The 20,009-nt window shown below is 61.7% G+C and overlaps 2 protein-coding genes across 2 annotated transcripts; both read left to right on the forward strand.

Annotated features, from left to right (window-relative positions):
- The first annotated feature begins 1,018 nt into the window (after positions 1-1,018).
- On the forward strand, positions 1,019-5,630 carry ACY1 (aminoacylase 1). The gene is made up of 14 exons (XM_057374772.1): positions 1,019-1,175; positions 1,781-1,845; positions 2,393-2,497; positions 2,605-2,699; positions 2,881-2,957; positions 3,216-3,305; positions 3,548-3,604; positions 3,721-3,794; positions 3,896-3,945; positions 4,132-4,276; positions 4,365-4,433; positions 4,529-4,608; positions 4,852-4,912; positions 5,051-5,630. Exons 1-14 carry the CDS (start codon positions 1,067-1,069, stop codon positions 5,213-5,215), a joined length of 1,242 nt encoding a protein of 413 aa, XP_057230755.1. The 5' UTR covers positions 1,019-1,066; the 3' UTR covers positions 5,216-5,630.
- Positions 5,631-6,983: 1,353 nt separating this feature from the next.
- On the forward strand, positions 6,984-18,281 carry SEMA3G (semaphorin 3G). Its single transcript, XM_057374776.1, has 16 exons — positions 6,984-7,091; positions 10,330-10,490; positions 11,510-11,572; positions 13,055-13,174; positions 13,757-13,847; positions 13,929-14,045; positions 14,283-14,425; positions 14,504-14,618; positions 14,722-14,791; positions 14,968-15,112; positions 15,373-15,604; positions 15,700-15,791; positions 16,049-16,090; positions 16,248-16,473; positions 16,772-16,911; positions 17,001-18,281. Exons 1-16 carry the CDS (start codon positions 7,004-7,006, stop codon positions 17,463-17,465), a joined length of 2,310 nt encoding a protein of 769 aa, XP_057230759.1. The 5' UTR covers positions 6,984-7,003; the 3' UTR covers positions 17,466-18,281.
- The last annotated feature ends 1,728 nt before the right edge of the window (positions 18,282-20,009 follow it).

Here is a 20,009-nt window from a genome sequence, read left to right on the forward strand (position 1 = left end):
CTTCTGCCCATGCTCTCCCTGCACCCCAATAATGCAACTGCTGCAGCCCTGCACCCCGCAGCCCCCTGCACTCCCAGCCACGGTGCCCTGCCTGCCCTCAGCTTCACCCCGTACCCCCGTACCATGGTACCCCTGCGGCTCTGCCTGCGGGATCCTGCTCTCCCCACAGCTGCATCCCAGCTACAGTGCCCCTGCACCCCACTGTGCCCCYTTCCTGCACCCCAGCCATGGTACTGCTATACCCCACCTGTGCCCCTTTGCACCCCCAGCCACAGTGCCCCTGCACCCTTAACCACGGTCCCACTGCACCCTTCACAGCCTCTCTGCACGTCCTGCTCTCATATCCCTCAGTGTTCCCCTTCACCCCTCCTGCTGTACCCCCATGTGCCCCTAAGTCCCCCCACACCCTCCTGCTCCTCCAGCCACCCAGCACTCCTCAAGCAACTCCCACAGTAGTCTGTCACCCTAATGTGACCCCCCAGTCCCTCTGTCCTCAATCTCCCTTCACCACCCCCGTTTTCACGCACTCCCAGAACCTTTCCTTGCAGCTCTCCTGCACCCCCTAGCCGGGCAGCGTTCTCCCTTCCCTACTGCAGCCCCTTACCAGCATCCTGCCTTCCCTGCCTGCACTCCCCAGTATCCCCCCAAACCTCTAATCCCTGGCTAATTCCAACTACCATGCCCCCTACCCGACATACCCTCTAACCCTTTACCCTTCTTGATACTCTCCCACCTAGTTGCCCCCCTTTCCTCCCAGCTAGTCCTTGCCTGGATCTTGTCCCTTGCCTGTTCCTGCCCCTGGCGCTGYGTTTGGGGCAGGAACCTGTGCTTTTGGGGAAAAATGACAGGAGGGTATGGGGGGGCACACCCCATCCTGCCCTGTGCCCAAGTGGGGGGGATTTCTCCCATGGTGGCAGTGTCCCAGGAGTCGCATGGGGGAGACCTTTGCCCCATCTCCCTTYGGTTTCTGTGACGACGGAGCGTGCYGGCGGACTTTGGAGGGGCCGGTGGGTGATTAACCACCTTGCCGCTCTTGCCCCAGAGCTTTGCAGCCCCGCTCCCAGACATGGCACCTGGGAAGCCTGGGAAGGGCACGGGGGCCTCGGAGAACCCCTCRGTGACGCTTTTCCGAGAGTACCTGAGGATTGACACCGTCCACCCCAAGCCTGACTATGGTGAGGATGGGGGGACAGGATGGGGAGCCACGTGGGGATCTGGCAATKCGGCTTTGCAGCTCTGGTCTTTGGACCCAGGTGCCCAATTGCTGTGCTGGGGCTGTTTTGATCATGGTGTTAACGAGCAAACTCCTTTGTGCCTTATCTCTGCTGGTGCCTTTGGCTGGGGCAGGGACATCTCAAGTGCACTCAGAGCTGCTGTTTGCTTCCTCCAGCCCCGTACCCCTTGCTCCCGTTTCCACGCTGCCCTGGTTCTGGGATGGGTGATCTCCTTCCATGTAGATCTCCTTCTATGAGCACTTACGTCTTCCCACTAAACTACATTTTATTGGTGTACTTACTAAGGCGCTCCCAAACTCCTCCTGAATTCACCCCCTCAATTTTAATTTTTTTATTTCCCAAATCCTTACCCCGAAGGGACAGTGATGGGCTGCTCCTGTCCCTGCTCCTGGCCACCTCTTGTATCCAGGACCTACAGCACCTGCCCTCTCTTGTCATCTCTTTTCTAGTTTGGGAACCCCACAGAGCCTCGGGGTCCCTGGGGGGTTGCAATGGGAGGGAAGGGAGACCCCAATGTAACTCTGGGCCTCCCCACTCTTCCCCAGATGCAGCCGTACGGTTTCTGGAGCGTGTTGGCACCGACCTGGGCTTGGCCTGCCAAAAAGTGGAGGTGAGCAAGCCAAGGAGCAGCCTCCGGTCTGCCCACCCATCCATCCTTTCATCCAGCGTGCTTGGGTCCTTAGTGACCRGGATGTTCCTGTGCCTGCACCCAGAGCTGGACAGGAGTGAATCCCCTGTGCCTGTAATCCTCTGCTGACCTGAGCCCTTCCTTAAGCCAGTATTCTGGCTGCTCCCYGCTGACCTTTGCAGCTGCCTGTGCTATGATTAGCTGGGGACCTGGCAGGGTCATGTTGGCTGGGGCAATCCTTCCTGCTGGGCACTGGCTGTCCTGGGACACTCCCAGGCACCAGGGGAAGATGCTGGCTTTGTCTTCCCTCCTTTGAATTGCAGGATTGGCACCTGCAGCTGAGCTCCCTGGCTGTGGGGGTTCAGCCAGGCCTGCTCCTGCTGCCTGCCCCCTCCCAGTGGAGAAAGGGGTGACCGACTGGATGGYATCCAGAAACTTTTCCCAAGATGATGCTTTTTGGCTCCAGCCTGCTGGTTCAAGCCTTTCTGTCCCAATCTGGACCCGGTGACCTCCTGCCTTTGTCCCACAGGTGTGCCAGGGCCGCGTGGTGCTGGTCCTGACCTGGCAGGGCACAAACCCCCGCCTGCGCTCCATCCTCCTCAACTCCCACACCGACGTCGTGCCCGTCTTCGAGGTGCTGGGGCAGGGCGAGGGTTGGGATGGGCATGGAGGGGAGGACGGGGTGGATGGATGCTGGTGCCCCCTGTGCCCCTCTGCCATCGTGGATGCTCTTCTGTGCAGGAGCACTGGACCTACCCGCCCTTCGAGGCAGTTAAAGACTCGCAAGGCAACATCTACGCACGGGGTGCCCAGGATATGAAATGCGTCTCCATCCAGTGAGTGAGGGGCTCTGCACTCTCTGGGTGGGCACAGTGCTGGTGGTGTCTCTGAGTGATGCAGGACAGGATGCCACCCACTCCAAGTGCCAGAGGTGCCACTGCTTGACCTGCCCTGAGGTAGCTCAGAGCACACAGGCCCCTCTCRTCCACAATGACCAGACACTGCCTCCCCTTGCAGGTACCTTGAGGCCATCCGGAGGCTGAAGACAGAGGGGAAGTCTTTTGCCCGTACCATCCACCTCACCTTTGTGCCTGGTGAGTCCTCAGGCTGTTCTCTCTCGGAGGCACAGACAGGCTTGGCAGCTGGGTGGTGCTCTGGAGTCTCCTGTGGCAGCCAGGCACCGCCCAGCCGGGCTCCAGATTTCCRCCTCCTGTGCTCAAGGCTGGAGAGGTTTCCATGACCGAGGACATCGGGTGTGCTGATGGCACCCAGGCTGGCATGAAGGAGGACCAGGGTGGGGTGGTCTGGGGGATGCCCCAGTTGCCTCCTCCATGCCAGGCTCTCCCCCACAGATGAGGAGGTGGGCGGACACAAGGGCATGGAGATGTTCGTGAAGCGCCCCGAGTTCAAAGCACTCAACGTGGGCTTTGCCATGGATGAGGGTGAGTGGTGGTGGGGCTGGCACAGGGATGTGTCTCCTCTTGGCACCCACCCTGCTGCCTGTTGGCATCGTCCCGCAGGCACTGGCATCCCTCATGCTTCCAGGGACTGCCTTGGGGGCCCTTTCCCGGGGCAGTGACCCACTCGGTGCCAGTCTGGAGGGGACGTGCAGCCAGGACACAGCAGAGGGGGCACATCATGGCACCCCCATACCCCCCTGACCTCCTGTCTGTGTCCACCACAGGCCTGGCCAGCCCGTCGGACACCTTCAGTGTCTTCTATGGCGAGAGGAGCCCATGGTGTGAGTATCTGTGTATCCACTGGTTCTGGCCCTGTCCCTGGCTCTCCTGGGCGCTGGGGCACTGATGCTATCCGAGGCTTTCTGCTCAACCCTTTGCTCTACCCCTCCTGCTGCAGGGATAAAGGTGAAGTGCATGGGTAGCCCCGGCCATGGGTCCCGCTTCATCAGCAACACGGCAGCTGAGAAGATGGTAAGAGAGGGGGCACACCCTGTGCASCCCCCGGGCCTGCCCTGGGCTGCCTGGAGCCTGCCCATAGCACTGGTGCTCAGCCTCTGCCCTTCCCTCCCCAGCACAAAGTCATCAACTCCTTCCTGGCCTTCAGGGAGAGCGAGAAGCAGAGGTAGGAGCTGGGCAGAGGGATGGCAGTGGTTAGTTCAGTCCGTGAAGGGGGTCCTTGGGATCCCTGGCCAGGCTGTGATGTGGGTCTGCTGGCCTGTGCCTCAGTTTCTCCTTTTTGGGTGATGGTGGGGTGGGAGAGCACTTCTTCTCAGGTGGCAGATAGTGACTCTCCCTTGTATCCCCCGAGGCTCAAGTCGGACTCAAGCCTGACCCTAGGGGATGTCACCTCTCTCAACATGACCATGCTGGAGGGGGGTGTCTCCTTCAAYGTGGTGCCCTCCGAGATGGCCGCCAGCTTCGACATCCGCATCCCGCCCACCGTGGACCTGAAGGTGGGCACCATGCCAGCCCCAYGCAGGAGGGGGGTGGGATGAGGGTGAGGATGTCCTGCTCACACCCCTCCTCTGGTCTCTGCCCCAGGCCTTCGAGGAGCAGGTGGCCACGTGGTGCCGCAGTGCCGGCGATGGTGTCACCTATGAGTTTCACCAGGTGAGGGATCCCAGCCACCTGGGCACATTGTGCCTGTCCCTCCCCTGCCAGGTGCCCACCCCCTTGCCCCTTCATCTGCTCTCTTCTTCTGTCAGAAATGCATGGACCAACACATCACCTCCACCGAGGAGTCGGACCCGTGGTGGAAGGCCTTCAGTGGGGTCTGTAGGGACATGTGAGTAGTGTCCCCAGGAAGGGCAGGACTCCGGTGGCAGCCACGTGGTCCCTGGGGGTCTCTGTCATGTCAGGGGCTGGGATGGGGAGCTGTGCTGTGCCAAAGCATGTCCCAAAAGGGATGGGATTAGTGTCCTGCAGGGCAGAGGGACTTCCTTGCACGATGTCCTTGCCCACGGGTGTGAGGGGCACAGGGGACTCAGCTGGCCCCGTGCCCACGCTGACACAGGGTCTYGCTCGACAGGAAGATGCAGCTCAAGCTGGAGATCTTCCCTGCTGCCACCGACAGCCGCTACATCCGAGCRGTGAGTGCCATGCCAGCCCTCCGCAGGGCCCTCCCCTGGCTCAGACCTGCAGCCCCAAGCAGGAGCCATGTCCGGGTGGAGAGGGGCGTGTGGTGCCCGTGCCAGCTCTGACCTCACCCTGTGCCCCTCTGTCCCCAGGCGGGACACCCTGCTATTGGCTTTTCGCCCATGAACCGCACCCCGGTGCTGCTCCACGACCACAACGAGTTCCTGAACGAGCAAGTCTTCCTGCGGGGCATCGAGATCTACGCCCGCCTCCTGAGCGCCCTGGCCTCAGTGCCCCCTCTGCCTGCTGAGGGCTGAGTGCCCGGCCAGGGGCAGGACAGGGGTGCCAAGCAGAGATACCCGAGGCTTTCCAAAGAGGAGCAGGGGCTGGGCACAGCAAATGCCTGCCAGCATGCTGGGGATGCAGATGGCATCATGCCACGTTGGCAGTGTTCAGGGCTGGCCTGCTGGTGACGCCCTGGGGTTTGTGTCCCCCTTGGCCAGGTGCCAGCAGAGCCTCGTGCCCAGGTGCCTCCAGCCTTTCCTGGTGTTGTCAGTGCCTCTCCCTGTCCCTGTGCCATCTCTGGCTGCACTGGTCGGGTGGTGAGGGGCTGGCCAGTGCCCTGCTCTGCCTGCCCATGCCTTGTCCTGCCTCCCTGCCCGCTTGCTGGGGGAGCTGGGGCCAGTGCCACCCACCCTCCCCATGCAAGTCAATAAATCCTTGGTAAGCACAGCCTGGAGTGGGGTGGTCTGTGTGTCTGTGTGTCTGTGTGTCCATGATGGTGCTGCCTGCACCCCAGATTTCCTCGCACAGTGCAGTTTGCTGTGGTGCTTCCTCCTCCCCTGGGCTCATTGCCTGGGGACAGCAGTGTGAACAAGATCCTGCCCGGGCAGGCTGAGCAGCCTCTGCTCCTGATCTGCCTCRGGGGACTGGAGCTGAGCTTTATCCCGCTCCGTCCCTCCCTCTCTCACTCCTGCAGACCCTCTGGTCGGGGCAGGCAGTGTGCGGGTCTGGGCAGGCAGCTCCACTAATCTGCCAGAATTGCCATCAGCCACATCTCCAACGTGCTCATTCCCAGCCCTGTGTGCCGGGGTGCTGGATCCGTCCCAGCCGTGCTGTTCCTTGGGGAAACCAAGGGCTCACAGTGCGAACTGTGGTGGTTTTACACTGCTCAGGGAACTCGCAGAGCTGCTCTATTATAAAAGGTTGGGGTAAGCCAGGGCTCTCCAGCTTCCTGACCTCTGTTTTAATTAAGAAATGTCCAGGAACCCTTGTGGGTTGGGGATAGTGAGGCTGACCTGTGCTGGTCTGGGAGAAGGGATGAGGCTGGTGGCCATGGAGCACTGAGGGAGAAGGCACCAGCTCCTCCGCACTTTCCCCTCCATCCAGTGCAGGGGGAAATCCAAGGTTTTTTGGGTGGGGGACACACCTGCCAGTGCGTGTGTGCTGAGGCTCCCAGGGGAAGCTGGTGTGGATTCTCTCATGTCTCATACAACCACATCCCCGGGTCCCACAGCCCTGGGGGAAGATGGCATGGGATTGGTGTGAATACCATGGGGTTCTTGGTGGCCAGGATCCCTGCCCAGGGCGTTGGCACCTTTGCAGGCAGACAGCGGTGCATCCCCTGCCCCTGTGCCCGCCGCGACCCTGCTCAGTCCCCTTTGTCAACTGGCCTGCTGTCCCCAGCTTGCCTKGCTTGAGATGGGACCTGACAGCTGTGTGCTGCTTGCTGGTGCTTGGACGTCACAGCACGCTGAGCATCCTTCTCKGGGGACAGCTCTGTCTGCCCTCTCCTACTCCTCCAGGGACCCCAGCTTCCCTCCCGTGCTCCCCATTCCCAGGGATGAGCCAGAGGTGCTGGCAGGGCCACTTCTTGGGACGAGAATTGCAGTAAAGTCTAAAGCGCTGCTGGCAGGGGACGCTTTGGAGGTGTGCGGAGTTCTCGGGGTACCCCCGGGAGATGGGGCCATCCCCCCGCGCATCCCCGCCGCCCAGGAATGGGGTATGGCGGGGCCGGGCCGGGGCGGGCCGGGGCGGGCCGGGGGCGGTCGGATGTCGGCCCCATAAAACTCGGTGCCACCGGCGGCCGCGGGCGCGGCTGCGGGATGCGGGCGGCAGTGGCGGTGTCGCTGTCGCTGTGCTGGCTCTGGGCGGCGGGGCACAGCCTGCCCCGGCTCCGCCTGTCCTACCGCGGTGAGCCGGGCCGGGGGCACCTGCTGCGGGGCGGGGGGCTCTGTCCAGGGAGGGGTGTCCTGGGGGTTCCCCTCCGGGGCCGGGTGGGGTCTGAGAGCCTCAGCGGCGGGCGCTGCGCCCGGAGCTTTTTGGTGCTTTGGTGGGCAGGTTGTGCGGGGCTGGGTTGGGCTGGGGGTTCGGTGGGTGGGGGCTGCCCGGCACCCTCCGCTCCGCATGCGGGACGCGGCCCCCGAGGAGGAGGAGGAAGGGGGAGCCGGGTGACGGCGAGAGGGCATGTGCCGCCGGGCTGTGAGCCAGCCCCGCCGCTTCCCACCGGGGATCGTCTCCCACGTGGAGTGCGGGGAAACTGAGGCACGGCGTTGTTCTGGCCCCGTGCGTGGGGTGGGTGCTGCGGTGTTTGGTGGTCCCCGGCGCGGTGGGTGCTCAGCATCCTGCTCTCGGCYGRGTGGGAGTCCCCGGGCTGCGCCCTCCGAGCCCCGCCGCGCCGGGGTGCGGGTGCTGAGGTGCCGGGGCCCCTCGGGGAGCTGCGGGGGCAGTGCTTGGTTTTAATTAAAACTCTCCTTGGGATCCTGCTTTGGCTCGCCGCATCCCCCGCTCTGCCAACCTAATCCATGGGCTGCTCCCGCCAAACCTGACAGAGCCTGGGGCGCCCCAATCTCCTCCTGGCCTCAAAGCAATGAACCTGCTCAAAAAAGTTTAACATAAAATAAATTGCATAATGCGTGTAAGCATAGAAAGGGGCAGCCCAGCACTTCCAGAGTCCCGGGAGCCGCAGTGCCAGGGGAAAGGCTGCTCCTGTTCTGCCAGGGTTGGGGTGCCCAGGGCTCTGTCCTGGGGCACAGCAGGTGACTCCAGGGGCTGCCTCCCAGTTGAACGGGAAGCGGGAAAACGGGAAAGTGTCCCCCCCCCATCCTTGGAACCCGGGATGGCTCCTGACTCTGCCCCGTGATGCAATCGGGTGTTCTCAGGCTGGGCTTGGCAGCAGGGCAAGGAGGTTTGGGGGCTCGGCAGGGGCGAATCGTGGGGCTCAGGGTCTGGCTCAGTGTCTGATCCTCTCCAGCACAAAGTCCAGCCGTGCGGGGCCGTTGCTCAGGTGCGAGGAGCTGCCCGGGGCGGGGTGGAATCTCCTCAGCCTCCCACGGGGTGTGAGCCGCCTTTGGAAGCTTTTTTTTTTTTTTTTTTTTTTTTTTTTTTTTTTTTTTTTTTTTTTTTTTTTTTTTTTTTTTTTTTTTTTAAGCTGATTATTCTGTTCGTCTTCCAAATTGGAAACAGAAACTGAAATTTCCCATGAAACAAATGCAGCCACCGCCTTCTCCCCGAGGGAAGGAAAAGAAAAAGAGAAAATTTCAATTAAAGCCATTAGAGCCTGTGAAATTAAAACCGTGGTGAGCTGGAGCTGTTTGTGCAGAGCTCCTCGAYCTGGGCTCTGCGTGGCTGGTGGCTCTGGCTGTGAGGTGACATTTGGGGGTGACAGGGACGGGTGTTGTACTGGGGGTGGCCAGGTACCCAGCTCTCCCTCATAACTTCAAGCCACTCTTCTCTTTTGATTTGCAAGCTGTGTAAGAGGGGACAGAGTTTTGCTGCAGAAACATTGCAGCACARCCCTGTGCTCCCTGTCGCTCCCGGGGAACCCCCACACTTGGGGATGGCTCCCGTGGGAACCCCTCTGTGGTAAAWGTGTCCAGGGATGGATGGATGGGGCATGGAAGGGGCTGTTCCCTGGGGAGCTGCAGAGGAAGGCGCCCTAAACCGGTGTAACCCGAGGCGCAGCAGGAATTTGCCAGGTCTGGGGGAGAAGGGAAGCCTTGCCTGAAACAATAAAAGGAGCACGGCGACTTCGCCAGTGTTATTCTGAGCTGGGAAAAATATTATTGCTGGGCAAGAATAGAAGGAGACGACAGCGTTTTCCTGGGCTGGACCCGGCGATACAGGAGGACCTGAGATGCTGGAGGGACGGGGAGGAGGGTGGAGGGGCCAGCAGCGCCTGGAGCCAGCTCTGCCTGCAGGAGCAGTGCTCTTCCCGATGTGGATGGGGCTGCTGGGCTGTACCCCTCTGTGCCACGGACATCACCACTTAGGGCACTGGGACTGCCTTTGAGCAGTGTGATGGGGTGAAGGTGTCTGTGTCCYCTGCTGGGGATGGACCCTGTCTCCCTTGCAGGCCCTAGAAGAGGCATTTCCCACAGGACAGGGCATTGTGTCACTGGTCACCTCACTGGAGGTGACAAATGTCCCCYAGCAGGAGCACCCCAGTGTCCTGACCTGTGGCAGCTGCGCTTGTCCCAGCGCCACCTCCCCTCCCTGGGGTTGTGTGGGGGAATGCTGGGGCTGGGGTTTCCCTGGGGTCAGCAGCAGTGCCTGGCAGYCCCCCAGGCTGGAGGGTGTCTGGGGACAGTGCTGTGCTCATCAATGGCGCTTTGTCCTCCTCCTCCTTCTCTGTCTGGCAGTCACAGTGGCCTGGCCTGGGGTCAGSGTAGGTTTTCAGAGCCCCATGAAGCTGAGCCGTTTGCTCTGGCCCTCTCCCTCTGGCAKCTGTGGCAGATATGTGAGCACGACCATGCCAGCTTGCTGATCCTGAAAGTAATTTCCCACTGGAAACCAGTCGAGCCACTGCCYCTGTGTCATTGTCACTGTGAGGGTCCCCTTGGCATCCCCCAAGATTCAGGCTTGGACCTGTTCTGGGTGCTTTGACTGTCAGACACTGTTGCTTTGGGATGGGATGTCCATCCCAGGGATGCAGTGCCCTCATGCCAGTGCCTCTCCTCCCTGTGCCATGGAGGAGGCGTCCCAGTCAGTGAGCTSTGGTGGCAATGGCAGCAGCAGGCTTTGTGTGGCAGTTTCCCCATGGCACTGGCTGGGTGCCTGCTATTGTGTCCCTGGCTGCTTTCCACCCACCCCGTGTCCGGTCTCACCCCATCCCCGCTCTGGCTGAGCTCTGGGGCTGATGGCACAGCCRCTCCCACCCAGGAGCCTGARGTGCTTTGGCCAAACCTTGCTRGGGTGGCAGCCTTGCCTAGGACCCYGCTCCTGTTGGCTCTGCAGCTTTGTCCTTGGCTGGCAGGGAGAGCAGCTCTCCAGCCAGGCTGGGGCTGGGATGTCCGTGCCTCCAGGAAGGGATGGGGACAGATGCTGCTGTCCAGAGGGCTCCAGGACAACTCCAGGATACCCAGAGGCAGCACTCAGAGGAGCTCTTGGGGCTGGGATGGCTCCTGCTGATGCTTTCATCTCTCCCTGGCAGAGCTTTTAGGCTCCAACCGCTCYGTCCCCTTCTTTGGTCACCGTGGCTTCCTGGGTCTCCGCTCCCTCTACCTGGATGAGTATCGTGACCGGCTCTTCATCGGGGGGAAGGATGTGCTCTACTCCCTGCTCCTGGACRGGGCCAACGCAGACACCAAGGAGGTAAGCTGGGTCCTGCTGAACACCCCGGGGTCTGTGTCCCCATCCTGGGCCCCTGGGGACCCGTCAGTGTCCATGTGAGCCAGGCAAAGTCACCCTGGAACAACACCTGCCTTGGGGATGGCCTCATCTCAAGTGCCTCAAAATTGTTCTGAAAACTTGTAGTGCCTGGCAAGGGCAGGCTGGCTTGGTGGCTGGAGGGCAATTAGCTGGCAATTAGTCACAATCACCAGCCCAGGACACTAGTGGTGCAGCCAGGATACTGAGCAGTGTTTTGGACCCCATTCTTCTAAAAAACTGCCACTGGGGGAGTGAATGCTGCCCATCCCCATCTGGGCATCCCCTTCACAGGCCAAATACTCAGCTGAAAGCCTGCAGAGACAAGGAGCTGAAGGGACCCATCATTGCAGCAAATTGTTCAGGGTTCAGCTGGCAAAGCCCCCAGACCTSTCCTGGTTCCTTGGTGGGAGAGATGATGGAGCAGAGTGATCGTGCTGGGTGGGGCTCCCCTCCTCTTTCACCCTCTCCACTTGGAGTTTTTGTTTCTCAAGCACGGCTCTGGGCTGCTTCTAGCTGGAGAAAGAGCAGGAGGAAATGAAGTGCCCCTTGGCGTGCTGGGTCACTGCCATGGGGTCAAGGGCTTGTGTACCCAAGCTGCCCTGGGTGAAGGCTGTGGCGGACAAGGACTCCATCACTCCTGCTGTCCCCTGGGCACCCCTACCCCAGGCCACCCACACGCCCCTCCCCCTCCCAGGCCAGCTCCAGCCATGCCCAGCATGACCACCCAAATCCAGCCCAGCCAGGGGCTGTGACTGCTGGGGTTATGTCCCCAAGAGGAAGGGTCCTGCCTGGGATTGCAGGGTGGGAGCCCTGGGCTGGGCTGGCTCTGGAGAGCTGTGGTCCCTCTCTSTGTCCCTCTCTCCATCCCCTTGCCCTCAGCAGCCTGGTGACATCACCAGGATTTGCATGGCTGAGTCCCTGCTGTCCCACCTCACTGCTCCAACAGTCCCTTTGTGTTGCAGATCTATTGGCCACCCCGCCCTGGGCAGACGGAGGAGTGTTTTCGGAAGGGGAAGGACCCCGGGGTGAGTCTCTCTCCCCATGTGTGTTCTGCTCTCCCCTTGTGCCAGAGAGCTCCCCTGCCATGTCACCTGCCAGGGATGGCTCCTGGGGCTCGGGCCAGTCAATCGTGGTGCATGAGGGAAACTGAGGCAGGGAGTCAGTGGCCAATCCTGGCCATGCAAGAGGCTCGCTCCAGGCTCTGGAAATGCTCTCTCCGTGGCTCTGCTCAGCTGCATGGCCGCAGAGCAGTGGCCAGTGTGTSCCTGCATGAGTGGGCAGGGATAGCTGAGCTCTGGGACCTGAGCTTGGAGGCACCAAAACCCCAATTCTGTGCTCCAGACCCCAGCCTGGCCCATCTTGACTGTCCCTGATGGTGGGAACTCTCTAACTGGCTCAGGTTTGGTGACCTTGTTCCCTAAACCTCACCCCTCTTCGCATTCCCTGCCCCGAAATGAAACAGGACTGTGGCGGGGAGAAAGTCCCCAAGGCTCCCCTGGCCCAGACAAATTGCTCCCAGGAGTCCCTGCTCTGCTCTCTGTGTTTATTTTACCAGCTCTCACCGACAGATCCAAGCCAGGGCAGGCTCAACTTTTTTATTTTTCTTGAACATGTTTTTTTTTTTTACTTGCTATTTTAGAGGCTCTTTGCAAAGGGAAAATAAACAGCAGGAGGCTGGGAACCCCCGGGGCGGCTCGGCAGCGGTGTTCCCAGCAGATGAGGGGCCTCGCATCCCGCCGTGGAGGGGACAATGGAGGGCAGGCAGGGCTGGTGCTGRCCGGGGGAGCTGCCAAGCTCATGGTGGAGAAAGATGGGAGCCCTTTTCCAGCAGGAACTGCCAGGAGAGAATGTGGGAAGTCAGAGAGGTGGCAGGTCTCCAGCCCTGGGGGTGTCACTGCTGCTGTCCCCCAGAGAAAGGGACAATTCCAGACAGCAGTGAGCAGGGCTATTCTGGAGGCAGCCCAGGATGCCTGTGGGTCTCTGTCTCTGTCTCTGTCTCTGCTGTTTCCTCCTTTTGTTTCATCCCTGGCGTGAGCAGGAACATGACAGGGAAGGATGTCCCTGCATCTGGTCACGTCCTGGGTGCCAGGGGTTTGGGGCAGGGTCTGGAGCTTGCTGGGCAGGTGACATTGCCCCCCTGGCTGGCATGGGCTGTGTGACCGGGTGAGTCACATGGTGCCCATGGACAGGAGGTGCCCAGGTGCCAGCTGGAACCCAAGTGGTTTCCTTGGGATGCTCTTGGCAGCAGGAGGATCAGCAAAAAGCTCTGTCCTGCAGTGAGTTGGGGACCCCTCAGATGGAGCCCATGCAAGCCCTGTGTGTGGGCACGAGCTGCCAGCCCCGATCCCTGGCACTGGGCTGGAGGCAGAGAGCTGGGCTGCAGTCCAGGGAGCCAGGGCTGGGGCTCACCCACTGTCCTGTCCTGGGACCCCAGGCAGGGGCAGGGAGCTGGGGATGGGCAGGGCACAGCACCCTGTGACCCTCCCTCTGCCCTGCTGTCCCCCCAGACCGACTGTGCCAACTAYGTCCGAGTGCTGCACCCCTACAACCGGACACACCTGCTGGCCTGTGGGACGGGCGCCTTCCACCCCGTGTGCACCTTCGTCTACGTGGGGCACCGTGGCGAGGTAGGGCAGTGCTGTGGTGGGTGCCCACCCTGAACATCCCCGGCAGGACACCCCTGGAATGGTGATCCCCATGGCCAGCCTGTCCCCTGAGGGGCCTTGGGACTGGTGGAGATGCTGGAGGTGGAGTTTGCTGTATCCTGAGCACTGGTGGGGGGAGCATCAGGAACCAGGTCCCTGTTGTCCCTTTGTCTTTCTGCTACCCCCTCCCCAGCTTTCCACCTGTCTGGCCTGGCATCCCCTTTACAGACGTGTCCCCAGGGACTGATATCCTGACAGGGGGTGCGGTGTGGGTGGCATTTTCTCCTCTCCCAACTCACTGCTCACAAATTGGTGCTGGGGAGGAGTGGCAGGGTCCCCTGTTCCCTCCTCACAGCCTGGCCCTCTCTGGGGCAAACAGTGGGGCTGGTGGGTCCCTTCACCTGCTGCACACCCCCATAGCATCAGTCTTGCCTCACAAAGTGTGGATCCTGCTTCCTGATGGTCCTTCCAGTGCTCTGAGTGWGGTGCAAGTTGGGCAGGGACAGAGCTGGCCCCTGTGAGCCCGGGCACAGCCCAGGACTCACCCCCTGCTCCTCTCCCCAGCACACCTTCAGCCTGGACCCCACCAGCRTGGAGAGCGGCCGGGGCAGGTGCCCGCACGAGCCCAGCCGTGCCTTCGCCAGCATCCTCATCGGTGGGTGTCTTCCTCAGGGTCTGGGAGCCTCTGGGGTGTGGGCCACGAATGGTCTGTGCCAGGCAGCTGGTGTTTTTGCAGGTGGAGAGCTGTATGCCGGCCTYACCGCAGATTTCCTGGGACGCGATCCCGGGGTGTTCCGCAGCATGGGGACACGCTCCGCCCTGCGYACAGAGGTGGACCAGCGCTTACTCAACGGTAACAGCTCCCTCTGCCCCTCCATCGCCCCAGAAGGGCTAATGCCAGGGACCACAAGCCMTGTGGTAGCTGGAGCATCTGTGGCCATGGTGCAGCATGCCCTGTGCCAGCTATGAGCAGGGAAAGGCACGGGGCAGCAAGGTCTGGGGGTACATCCAGCCCCAGCAYGGTATGGGGGTCTGGAGATAGTGGCTGTGCTCTCTCTCCCCACCTGACATGGCTGGCTCTCGCTTGTAGATCCCAAATTTGTGGCAGCCCACTTGATCCCGGACAATGATGACCGGGACAATGACAAAGCCTACTTCTTCTTCACGGAGAAGGTGGTGGAGGCAGACAGCAAGGAGCACRCCATTGTCAGCCGCGTGGGGCGTGTCTGCGTGGTAAGATGCTGCTGGGGATTGTGGGGGACAGGGATGCACCGAGTCACAGCAGTGCCCTGATGCTCCCTGTCCCTGCAGAATGACGCTGGTGGCCAGAGRGTGCTGGTCAACAAGTGGAGTACCTTCAACAAAGCCCGGCTTGTGTGCTCCGTCCCCGGCCCTGATGGCATCGATACCTACTTTGATGAGCTGGGTAAGGGGGGCATGGAGCTGTACCTCAGCTGGGCTAGTCCCTTAGCTGATGGCTTTGGGAAACCCTTGGGATTCCAGGAAAATCCCCATGCTTTCATCTCCAGAGGATGTCTTCTTGCTGAGGACGAAGGATGGGAAGAGCCCRGAGATCTATGCCCTCTTCAGCACCGTCAGGTGGGTGGTCCAGCTCCAGCCTCTGGGGACACCCAGCTGCAGCTGCCCGTGCCCTGCCCTGTCACTGTCACCAAGGGTTGCCAGCTGCTCCCCTGCTCTGTGTGGGGTTATCAGTGCTCCCACTGCCAGCAGCACCAAGCAGGGCGCTGCTCATCCCATTTTCCGTCCCCTTTCAGCCATGTTTTCCGGGGTTCTGCCGTCTGTGTGTACCGCATGGCTGACATCCGGGAGGTTTTCAACGGGCCCTTCGCCCACCGGGAGAGCCCCCAGCACCAGTGGGGTGCCTACGAGGGCAGGGTGCCCTACCCACGGCCGGGCGTGGTGAGTGACTCCCTGCAGCTCCAGGTCCCTTCCACTTCACCAGCTGCTCTTCTGGGGTGGTGGTGTTGGGGACATTCCCCATCGTCTCACCTGCTGGAGAGGTCAGCTGGTGGTTTGCCAAAATCTGGCAAAGGAGAGGAAAGATGGATTCCAAAGTGGAAGGCAGGGAGGGACCCAAGCCAGCTCTGAGAGGCGATGGAGGGGAAGGAGAGATGGGTGCTGGGGTGGCTGTGCTGAGCTGGTCCCTCTCGTCCCCGCAGTGTCCCAGCAAGACCACGAACCAGCCGCGGCGGCAGTACAGCAGCACCAAGGATTTCCCCGACGAGGTGCTGCACTTTGCCCGTGCTCACCCCCTCATGTACAARCCCGTGTACCCCCGGCACCGCCGGCCCCTCCTCGTCAAGACTGACCTGCCCCAGCGGCTGCGCCAGCTCGTGGTGGACAGGGTGGAGGCTGAGGATGGGCCACACGATGTCCTCTTCCTYGGGACAGGTGAGCAGAGTGCAGGAGGAGTCCCTGAACTGGGGGCACACCCCTGGGCTGTGGGATGGCAGGGAGCTCACTCCTCCATCCTCCTCGGTCCCCAGATGCCGGCTCRGTGCTGAAGGTGGTGGTCCTGCAGAAGACAAGCTCAGCCCCAGCTGAAGAAGTCATCCTGGAGGAGCTGCAGGTTTTTAAGGTGGTATTTACTGCMCCACTTGCAAGGGAGGGGGCAGTGGGTGGGCTCAGGCTGGGATCACATATGGGTGTGGAGGCTCAGGGCTGTCACTGCATTGTTGGGCACTAGAAGGTCTCAGGGCTGTGAGGGTGGCTGGGGGTATTTTTACCCTCCCCAAAACACTCCTGGTGTTCTGCCAAGCCCTGGTGGCTCTGAATGAGCCGGGCTGTCTGTGGTGAGGATTATGCCAGCCTGACATCCACTCCCCTCCCCTGCAGATGCCCGTGCCCATCACCCAGATGGAGATCTCCGTCAAGCGTGTGAGTACAGCTGTGGCTCAGCCGTGGAGCTGGGGACAGGGCAGGTGACCAGCTGTGGTCACCAGCCTCTCAAAGCCATGTGGCACTGGCCCTGGGGTGTCCTGGCTGGGCCCCTGGGCACGGTGCCAACAGCACAACCTTGATGCTGTTCCCCCAGCAAACGCTGTACGTGGGCTCCAGCCTGGGGGTGGCCCAGGTACGGCTGCACCGGTGCGAGTCCTACGGCACGGCTTGTGCCGAGTGCTGCCTGGCCAGGGATCCCTACTGYGCCTGGGAYGGCACCGCCTGCACCCAYGAGCAGCCCTCGGGCAAGCGCCGCCATCGCCGCCAGGACGCTCGCCACAGCAACCCTGCGCACCAGTGCCTGGACCAGAACCTGACCGGTGAGAGACTGTGGGGCCACAGAGCTCAGGGGCTCCTCCAGGGCCCCAAAATGTCCTGGCACCCACAGCCCTCAGCACACAGAGGCACTTCTGACCATTGTGGGTGGGCTGGGCAGATAAGGGTATCTCCCCATCTCAGACCAAGGCATGCCCAGGAGAGGGTGGGTGCTGCTGGGGCTGGGTCTGTCTGCTGGGAGAGAAGGGGATGAAGCCACACGGTGGCCAATTGAGGCTGACAGCTGGGCTCTGGAATCCTGGCTCTGCCTTCCCTGTGAGCCTGTGCCTGTCTCTGCCCCAGTGGACGATTTTGAGAGTGTTGAGGAGAAGGTGCTTTACGGGGCAGAGGACAACAGCACGTTCCTGGAGTGCGTGCCACGGTCCCCGCAGGCCAGCGTGCAGTGGTTTGTGCAGAGGCCCCCTGACGAGCAGCGGGATGAGGTGAGGAGMCCCTACCCCCGCTCCCCTTGTGGGGACACGGGAGGGATGTGGGACCAGACCCGGACCCACAACCTTGCGGTGGCCCACAGGTGAAGACGGACGAGCGGATCCTGCAGACGGAGCACGGGCTGCTGTTCCGCAAGCTGCACCGGCACGACGCCGGCATCTACTACTGCAAAACGCTGGAGCACGGCTTCACCCAGACCGTGGCCAAGACAGTGCTGGAGGTGATTCCCGGAGAGCAGCTGGCACACAGCTTCCCCCGGGGCCGGGGGGATGATCTCCCGCACCTGCTGTGCCCCGAGCCCCGGCTGGCCCCACAGCCTCCCAAAACCTGGTTCAAGGACATCATGCACCTCATCAGCTCCCAAAACCCACGGCGCGTGGAGGAGTACTGTGCCCGCCTCTGGTGCAGCAGCCGCCCCCAGCACCGCAAGAGCAAACTGGCCCAGGCCAAGCTGCTGCTGGCYGGCGTGGACGTGGCCAAGAAGGGCCGGCCGGCCAGAGCCCACAGTGAGAGGAACCGCGTGCCCCGGCAAGCACCGGCCACCTAGAGAGGGGAGAGCGATGGCGTGGGGTGGCTGTGGACCAGTGCCAGCTCCCCGTGCTGCTGGTGGCCCCRGGGCCTCCTGCCCTCGTGGGTGGCTTGCAGTGCTGCCAGCCCGGTCCCCCTGGCCRGAGTGGATGGGCAGGTCCCTGTCACCCACGGTGGCTGCAGGGTCACCTCCCAAAAGGGCAGTTTGGCCCCCCTTGCTCTTGCAGGTGCTCTGGCAGCTGGGGGCCGTGGTCCCTGGCTGGGTTGGGGCATGGCAGTGCGGTGCCACCCAGGCTGTGCTGTCACCCAGGTGCTGGCTGGATCCCTCAGTGAACAATGGGGTGACTGTGGTGYCGGGGGGAGCGGCTGATGGCTCCAGGCTCTTTCCACAGCAGCACAGAGCYTGGGGAAGGTGATGCCTGCTCTTAYGGGGGGAAAAYCAGCATYATCCCAAAAAGCCCCTGTGTCCAGGAGGAGCCCTGTCACCCGCTGARCGTGGGGAGCTGGAGCTCTGTGCCACCCAGGGCAATGCCCTAGGGGACAGAGCCCCTTCCTGCCTTCCCTTGGCACTGGGATCTGCTCAGCAGTGCCAGTCTGTGTCTGGGTGCAGCTTCCCACTCCCCCCTGTTCCCCCCCACAGCCACAGTTTTAGGGCTGGACAGGGTTGGGGAGAAAAGCAAACGGCTGCGGGCAGGTTAGACCTGTTCCTGGGTAAACACTGGGAGAGGCACCAATGCCAYCACTGTCACTGTGCCCAGGTGGGAGCAGGGACAGGCACGAGGCAGCCCCAGCACAGTTTGGGGGGCTGCASCACAGCYGAGGTGGTTTCTGCTGGCTGGTGTYCCTGCAGGGCTGGGTGGGAYGTGGCTGGTTTGGGTGGGCTCCTGCYGCTGATGGAGCTAAACCAGCACCCAGGGCCTCCCCCAAATGCAGGGCTCGGGGGTAGGTGCATGGARGGCACCTCCAGCATCCCAGCAAGGTGTTCCTCGCTTTCCTCMCCCGAATGAGCTCACTCCTGGTCAGCCCGGGGTGATAAAGATCAGCCCCACACAATGGTGTGAACCGCGGCCCCGCAGGGACGGGCATTGTTCAGAGCTGGAGGAACGGGAAAGAAAAATAATAATAATAATAATAATTAAAGGCCTTAAATAGCTCACACAAAGCCAGGCTGTGATATCATCTCTCCTGCCTGTGTGTGTTTGTGCTGCAGCAGCGGCTCCCCGGGAGCAAAGTCCCACAGCAGCACTGCCTTATCCCATGGAGATGGGCTGGGGGTGCTGGCCCCCTTCTCCAGCTCCCTGTCCCACCTTCCTGCACACTGTGAGTGTCTCCTGAGATGGCAGAGCTGTGCTGGGGCTGGCAGGCTGGGACACGGCCTGCAGGGAGGGGAACGGTGCAGGTAGCACGGATTGACGGGAGCCAAGCACGAGGATTTGGATAAATGCAGGCCCAGGGGGCACAGGAGAGCGACAGCCAACAAGCAGAGACAAGGAGGGAGCTGGGTGAAAAGACAGAAATGAGAGACAGGAGTCTGATTGCCCAGGGCGTGGATTAAACAGCTCTGCAGGGGCTGCACCCACACCCTTCTGTCTCCGAGTGACCCCTGCGCTCCACAGAGCAGGGGCTGGGCTGGGCTGGGCTGGGCTGGGCTGGGCTGGGCTGGGCTGGGCTGCCCATTTTGGGGGAGCAGCAAGAGGGGTCCTGAGGGCTCTGCGGTGTGTGGGACCCAGCCCTGGGGTCAATGTGAGAGGCCAGAGGCTCCTCAGATTGAGCAGGAATACAGATCAGAATCAAATTGCCCCAAAGGATCTAATCCCTGCTCCCAGTAAATCTKTGGGATGGCTGAGCCCACCCTTCCTGGGTACATTTACCACTCAGGCTGGGGCAGGAGGGATTTTGTCAGGGCTGCACACAGYGTTCTGCAGCCTTCCAGCCTCATCTCTGGTGATCACCAGCCAACTGAGGCAGCTGTGTTCCTAGAARTTCCAGGGGCTGAACCACCATGAACACACCCTCGTGCACCCTGGGGATGGAAGGAGACCATCCCTAGGCAGACCCAGTGGGTCTGTGTAGAGGGGAACGAGCCCTCCCCGGTTTGGTGCTGTCCCAGGGGCAGGGTGGGGTGAGGGGGGTGCTGGGGGCCGGGTGTRTGTGGGAACGGCTGCAGAACAAAGCAGGGCAGGGGGACAGGCACAGCCGCCGTGCTGCTCCTATTTTTATCCCATTTCCTAAGGAAGTGCGGCGCAGGGTGCACGCTCACCCTGGGAACCTCCCAGGCGGGGAAAGTGGAGYTGTGGGCCAGGACAGCATCACCAGCAGCTCTCACACCTCAACACACCATCACAGGATCAGTCAGGCTGGAGGAGACCCCTGGAAGAGTCCAATCTATAACCCAACACCACCACGTCAGCAGACCACATGCAGCCTTTCCTTCAGCACCTCCAGGGACRGTGACTCCACATCTCCCTGGGCAGCCCATTCCAMWGTCTRATCACCCCTTCTKKKRARRAAWTKKWAWTWAAGKYCMAMSTGAACCTGCCCTGGCGCAGTTTAAGGCTATATC

The sequence above is a fragment of the Malurus melanocephalus genome, unplaced genomic scaffold, assembly GCF_030028575.1.
Source record: "Malurus melanocephalus ecotype Western Australia unplaced genomic scaffold, MMel_1.1 scaffold_233, whole genome shotgun sequence".
NCBI lineage: Eukaryota > Metazoa > Chordata > Aves > Passeriformes > Maluridae > Malurus > Malurus melanocephalus.